This window comes from Nylanderia fulva, unplaced genomic scaffold, assembly GCF_048542155.1.
Source record: "Nylanderia fulva isolate GAGA-0341 unplaced genomic scaffold, ASM4854215v1 Scaffold1109, whole genome shotgun sequence".
Taxonomy (NCBI): domain Eukaryota; kingdom Metazoa; phylum Arthropoda; class Insecta; order Hymenoptera; family Formicidae; genus Nylanderia; species Nylanderia fulva.
Genome location: NW_028189312.1, coordinates 8,427 through 15,644, shown reverse-complemented (window position 1 = coordinate 15,644; position 7,218 = coordinate 8,427). Strand labels below are relative to the sequence as shown.

General features: G+C 39.6%; 1 protein-coding gene across 1 annotated transcript; it reads left to right on the top strand.

The window, feature by feature from the left end:
- Positions 1-1,264: 1,264 nt before the first annotated feature.
- On the top strand, positions 1,265-3,587 carry LOC146724911 (uncharacterized; the record flags this gene model as incomplete). Its single annotated transcript, XM_085488201.1, has 1 exon — positions 1,265-3,587. A coding segment is annotated over exon 1 (2,323 nt), but the record flags the coding sequence as incomplete, so codon positions are not given.
- Between the last annotated feature and the right edge of the window lie 3,631 nt (positions 3,588-7,218).

The window sequence follows — 7,218 nt, the reverse complement described above, 5'->3', positions numbered from 1 at the left end:
TGCCGCGAATCTTTGCTCGTGCTAAAAGACAGAATATTCCGCGCTGTGTGCCACGAATATTTTGAAGGTTATTCGCGCTGTGTGCCGCGAATCTTTGCTGCGTGCAAAAAGACAGAATATTCCGCGCTGTGTGCCACGAATATTTTGACGGTTATTCGCGCTGTGTGCCGCGAATCTTTGCTGCGTGCTAAAAGACAGAATATTCCGCGCTGTGTGCCACGAATATTTTGACGGTTATTCGCGCTGTGTGCCGCGAATCTTTGCTGCGTGCAAAAAGACAGAATATTCCGCGCTGTGTGCCACGAATATTTTGATGGTTATTCGCGCTGTGTGCCGCGAATCTTTGCAAAAGACAGAATATTCCGCGCTGTGTGCCACGAATATTTTGAAGGTTATTCGCGCTGTGTGCCGCGAATCTTTGCTGTGTGCTAATTGTTCCGCCGCGTACGAGAGAAAGCGAGTCCACGTATCGCGCGCGGTGAATCGACGTGTAACGCGATATCCTTGTGAGATAGAATATTCCGCGCTGTGTGTCGCGAATATTTTGACGGTAATTCGCGCTGTGTGCCGCGAATCTTTGCTGCGTGCTAAAAGACAGAATATTCCGCGCTGTGTGCCACGAATATTTTGACGGTAATTCGCGCTGTGTGCCGCGAATCTTTGCTGCGTGCTAATTGTTCCGCCGCGTACGAGAGAAAGCGAGTCCACGTATCGCGCGCGGTGAATCGACGTGTAACGCGATATCCTTGTGAGATAGAATATTCCGCGCTGTGTGTCGCGAATATTTTGACGGTAATTCGCGCTGTGTGCCGCGAATCTTTGCTGCGTGCAAAAAGACAGAATATTCCGCGCTGTGTGCCACGAATATTTTGACGGTTATTCGCGCTGTGTGCCGCGAATCTTTGCTGCGTGCTAAAAGACAGAATATTCCGCGCTGTGTGCCACGAATATTTTGACGGTAATTCGCGCTGTGTGCCGCGAATCTTTGCTGCTAGCTAATTGTTCCGCCGCGTACGAGAGAAAGCGAGTCCACGTATCGCGCGCGGTGAATCGACGTGTAACGCGATATCCTAGTGAGATAGAATATTCCGCGCTGTGTGTCGCGAATATTTTGACGGTAATTCGCGCTGTGTACCGCGAATCTTTGCTGTGTGCTAATTGTGCCGACGTGTGTCGCGAACATTTTGACTGAGGTTAAACATTTATTAACACGTCGCTGTGTGCTAGGACGTATAGAAAAGGGAAGTGCAGTGTGTCACTAACAATGGCGAGACCGCCGAGTGCGTATACGCTTGCCGAGATTAAGGACATTCTCCGCGAGAAGAAGTTGCCGGCGACCGGTAACAAAGCTGACCTGATAGATCGATTGACTGCCAATGACCCGGAGATATGGACCACACTGGATGAACAGAGGTCACGGCAGAGCCGCGGTGTCGATCAGCCGATTGACGCGGGCCATGAATCGAGGGATGCCGTCGCGGGCAAGGACAATGAAAGCCAAGTAAGTAACGACGCATCCGTTGAAGGTCCTTTGACTGAGAATGACTTGATTCGACGAGAAAATGAACTACTTAGAAGAGAACGAGCTCTTCTTCAACGTGAATTAGATATCGTTAGACGAGAGAACATCGAAGATCATGGAGCACCGCAGATGAATGATGGCGGAAGAAGACGTAATGGTCCACCGATGAGCGAAAGTGTAAGGGCTATTCGCGACTTGTTGAGCGAATTCGACGGCAGTGAGGGTACGTTCTGGAAATGGGAACAGCAGGTACAATTGCTGCGAGTGTCGTACGCCTTGGATGATGCGGCGACAAGAATTTTAATAAGCTCTAAATTAAAAGGACGTGCATCCGAGTGGTTTCACTCCAAACCACATCATCTTACCCTTAGTATAGAAAATCTATTGGCGGCCATGAAGGGAATGTTCGACCTTCGTCAATCAAGATTGTCCCTACGCAAGAAGCTCGAAGAGAGAGCATGGCGGACGGACGAATCATTCACGAGTTACTTCCATGATAAAATAATCCTCGCTAATAGGGTACCGATAGTAGATGACGAAGTTGTCGATTATGTCATCGAGGGTATACCTGATCGCAATCTCAGAGATCAAGCACGTATTATGCAGTTCGAGTCTCAGTCGGATTTGTTGGAGGCATTTAAAGGATTGACGCTACACCCAAAGAAGTTCCCTGATCGCGAGTGGAAGAAACCTAGTGATCAAGGAAATATCCAAAAGGATGGGAAATTGTCGATGAAGGAGAGTTCAGCGTTTAAAGGAAATCCAGCATCGTCGAGTGCAGATTTGGCACCACGCCGAAAGATAATTAAATGTTATAACTGCCAGGGAGTTGGACATCTGGCATCCGCATGTTCACACCCGAAGAAAGTTAAGGGAGGCTGTCATCGATGTGGTTCAGCCAGCCACTTGAAAAAAGACTGTCCCGAGAAAGAGTCGAAACCCGAGTCGACGAACGTTGTGAACTTGATCGAACCGATACCCGTTAGCGATCCGTATTGTGTACAGTTAAAGTTTTCGGTGTCCTTTGAAGGGGATATGGATCGTGAATATACAGTAGACGCAATAGTTGATCCCGGCTCCCCAGTGAGCCTCATAAAAACTGAGTATGTTCCGACGAGTTTGCGCGAACCGCTACCTCCTAACGGCGATTGTTTCTGTGGAGTAAATAAATCCCCTGTTCGCGTAGTAGGCACCTTTTCGAAATTAGTCGAAATCGAGAGAATTAATATTCAGCTACGTTTTCTGGTAGTACCGAACGAAACAATGTCGTGTGCGGCATTACTTGGTCGCGATTTTTGTCGAGATCCGTTAATAAAAATCGAACTAGGTAAAACGGTAAAGATTACTAGGAGAAACGAGTCGACAAGCGAGAACAATTTTGATACCGAGATTATGCAAATAGAATATCTCGAAAATCCTGTAAAAGTTGGAGAAGAATTGAATATTAATCCCGGTGTCGAATCGCATGTAGTCGAAAGCGTTCGAAGATTGTATAACAAAGAATACGTTGATAAATGGGATTCGGATGCGAGCGAGCCGGAAACCGAGATGAAAATTTTATTAAAAAATGAACAGCCGATTACCTTCCGGCCTAGGCGTTTAACGTATGCCGATAAAGAAAAGTTGCAAGTAATATTAGACGACTTATTGAAAACAGGTACAATTAGGCAGAGTAATTCACCCTACGCTAGCCCAATCGTTCTCGTGCGGAAGAAAAATGGCGAGTCACGACTGTGTGTCGACTTCCGTGAAATCAATAAGATTACTGTGAAAGACAATTTTCCCACACCGTTGATAGATGATCATATTGATCGGTTAAAAGGAAAAAAATATTTTAGTAGTCTCGACTTAAGGAACGGATTTTATCATATTAAGATGTCTGAGTGTTCGGTAAAATACACCTCGTTTGTGACGCCTATTGGACAATTTGAATTCCTACGAATGCCGTTCGGGTTGACTAATGCTCAACGAGTGTTCCAGAGATTCGTCAACAAAGTCTTTGATAAACTCATCCGAGAGAGTAGTATCTTGTTATATCTAGATGATATTTTGATAGCGACTGAAAGTATAGAGGAACACCTAAATATTTTGAAAGATGTATTTGAAATAGCGCGACGATACCGGTTGCAGTTTAGACTCGATAAATGTTTCTTTGTTCGAACGGAAATTGTATATCTTGGATATATTTACTTAATACGTTTTGTTCCTATACGTACGACCGAGACGGTCGTAATGTCAGGCTGGCCGACTGTAGGCGAATTATTATTCATTTATATACACGCGTGAGCGGCGAATTACGTTTCCTCTCCCCCCCTGGCGGCGCTGCGTAAGAAAGAAGGGAGAAGGTTAAGAGGTCAGTTCCTCGCAGAGTGCGAGCCGTCGTGCGTGTCCTATCGAGTATAGTTTAACCTAATAAAGATCCTTTGTTAAGATCCACTAGAAGCCTTATTAGAATTACGCTCTGACATCATCTAAAACTATCCTGACACCACCTACACTTTCTAATCTACGATGATGTATTATTTTTTTTTATCGTGACACGAGTTGGAATGCTCGCCTGTAGAAATATTTGCGTGTTCTTTTTCTTTTATTACCCTACGGCATTGTCAGCCACTACCTGCCACCGATTCCCGGTCGACCGCATGACGCTTTTCTTGGTCAAAATGTTTTTACCCCACCCCCGTCCAATATCAACTATTTGATTCGACGAGCTATCCTTGCCATTCGTATTCCCGAACCCCCATACCGTACTCTATGCAACTTTAGCTTAAATACCTCGTCTAATCCTTAGACTAGTAAAATCTCGTTTAGCTCAACAAACTAGGACCCTGCTCGGAAACACGAAGGTCCCGGGTTCAAATCCAGAGAAAATCAGAAAAAATAAAAAAAAATTCTCATCCCCACCTTTCGGGGCCAGTCGCCATTTTTTTTCCCCCCCAACACCCTTTTCCCCCAACACCCGCACTCGGAAAAACCAGACGCCGGTGGTGGGGGAAAGATAAGCCGCGACGCCAGAAGGGCCGGTGGTGGGGGTTTGTTTTGACAGGCCATACCAAAGATAAGATAAGACACGGCGCCAGAGGGTTCGGTGGTGTGGGTTTGTTTTGACGGGCCATACCTGCCACTATACTGCTACTACTATCGAAATTTTGTTTTCACGTTTTGACTTGTGGTCTTTATCAAATGATTCTGAAATTATAAATACAACAAAAGCAATTACATCAACCATACGAGATTTCTCATATATAAGACAAACAAAGAGACATTTAAATACTCGGATTAAAGAACACAAAAATAATATAAAATTGCATGAGAGTAATTACTCAGTTATAAGTAAACGTAGAATGGATTTTAAACATGAATTTGACTGGGAAAATCCGAATATTTTATATAACGAGAGACATACAAAAAAGAGAGAATCAGCTGAAATATTTTTTATAGAAAAGGTTAACAATACGTTAAACGCTCAAAAAGACACTAACAACCTAAACAGTATTTATGATAAGGTCTCTAGAATTGTTTAAAAACTTATATTGTATTGACGAATTGCTTACATACCAACGAGATGTCTTAATAGACGGAAGTTTTAGTATATAGTGATAGATATGTTCTTAGAAATTAACACTACTTTAATTATATTGCCATCTTAAAAAAATTGTGTTTTTAATTTTACTTTTTCTTTTTTGCTTATCTGTTTAGATTGATCTCTTATGATTGATGTAATTGCTTTTGTTGTATTTATAATTTCAAAATTATTTGATAAAGACCTAAACCACAGGTCGAAATGTCATGAAGTAAATTAATAAAAAACCTTTTTAGTCCAGTATTGGTCGTTTTTTTATGAATTTAATAAGTTTAATATGAATAATAATAATAATACATGAATTTTTAAATCGGCCAATAGAGCCCAAGCACAAAAAATTAATTTTTCGGAACTGTATCTCTTGGTTTGAGATTACTAAGTTCCATATATAAATTAATCTTGAACTTACATATGGAGAAAAATAGGCGAGAAAAATATAGGTCCGAAAAGTCGCTGAAGCGGGAATCGAACCCGCGTTTTTCACTTTCCGGGCGACTACTCTTACCAACTAAGCTATTCAGACCTTTTCGATCCTATATTTTTCATTTGCCTTTTTAGTAGATGTTAGTAAATAACGCCATGATTAGGCCTAGGGGCAAATAAAATCAGATAAGAAATATATGTCGGCTCTCAATATTATTAATAATAATAATCCATAAATTTTTGGCCAAATTGGCCAATAGAGCCCAAGCGCGAAAAATTAATTTTCTAACATCTACTAAAAAGGCAAATGAAAAATATAGGATCGAAAGGGTCTGAATAGCTTAGTTGGTAAGAGCAGTCGCCCGGAAAGTGAAAGACGCGGGTTCGATTCCCGCTTCAGCGACTTTTCGGACCTATATTTTTCTCCATATGTAAGTTCGAGATTAATTTATATATGGAACTTAATAATCTCAAATCAAGAGATACAGTTCCGAAAAATTAATTTTTCGCGCTTGGGCTCTATTGGCCGATTTAAAAATTCATGTATTATTATTATTAATAATATTGAGAGTTGACATATATTTCTTATCTGATTTAATATGAATAATTGTGTCAATAATTATAAAAAATTATAAATAAATAATTAAATAAGAACGTAGATATTTGAGAAACGCCAGACAGAATTTTAAAAAAATAAAAATCTTTTCTCGACCGTACTGGCAAATATTATTTATTCAATCACAACGTTTCGACCCTTCTTTGAGTCCTTATCAAGTGATCTAGATATACATAGACAGAGATTAATACATTAAAAAAACAAAATTACTTCACTAACAATATTACAAAATGATAAAAAGAAAAAGAAGCGAGACTTACTTGTAAAATTAAAAATAAAATTATAATTTTAAGATGTCAAAAATATATCTAGATCACTTGATAAGGACTCAAAGAAGGGTCGAAACGTTGTGATTGAATAAATAATATTTGCCAGTACGGTCGAGAGAAGATTTTTATTTTTTTAAATAATTAAATAATTGCTTTTGCATTCTTTTGCCATAACTTTAAAACAATCGACTTTAGGGTATATGTATGTGTGTTAAGATTTTTTGACTTAGAATGACACCAAGAATACATAGTTTCAGTGTGAACATTACGTTGTGTGTGTGTATAATTCAAATTGTATATATTACCTGTAGCCATAGTAGTGACATCAATGTTTTCTATTGGTTTTACATTTTCACCATCTGTAGCTATTATTTGCACGGGATGCATTTTGATCCTTACTTCGACCAAACAAACTGTACTACATGCATTGATCATACGAAATCTATATCTTTTTCCTTTTTCAACCATAAACATCGAAAGTGGAACGTTTGTGCTTACACGAGACGAAGGGTCCTACAGAAATCAATTTTAAACACTTAAATTAGTTTTACTTATACATTAAGAAAATTGAAATGTGTTAATAATGCTAACTTGAAAATTTGTAATTGCTTTTTATAGAAGAATTTTAAAATATTTATATAGTCAAATATATATACTTTATTTGTATAATTTTTTTAATTCAAATTTAAAATAGAATTTTATAAGAAATTAGAAAATATAGCACTTATAAATATTACAAACCGATTAAACGAGACATAATATATCGTTCATGAAAAAACGACTTTGCTGATATAATGATAAAATG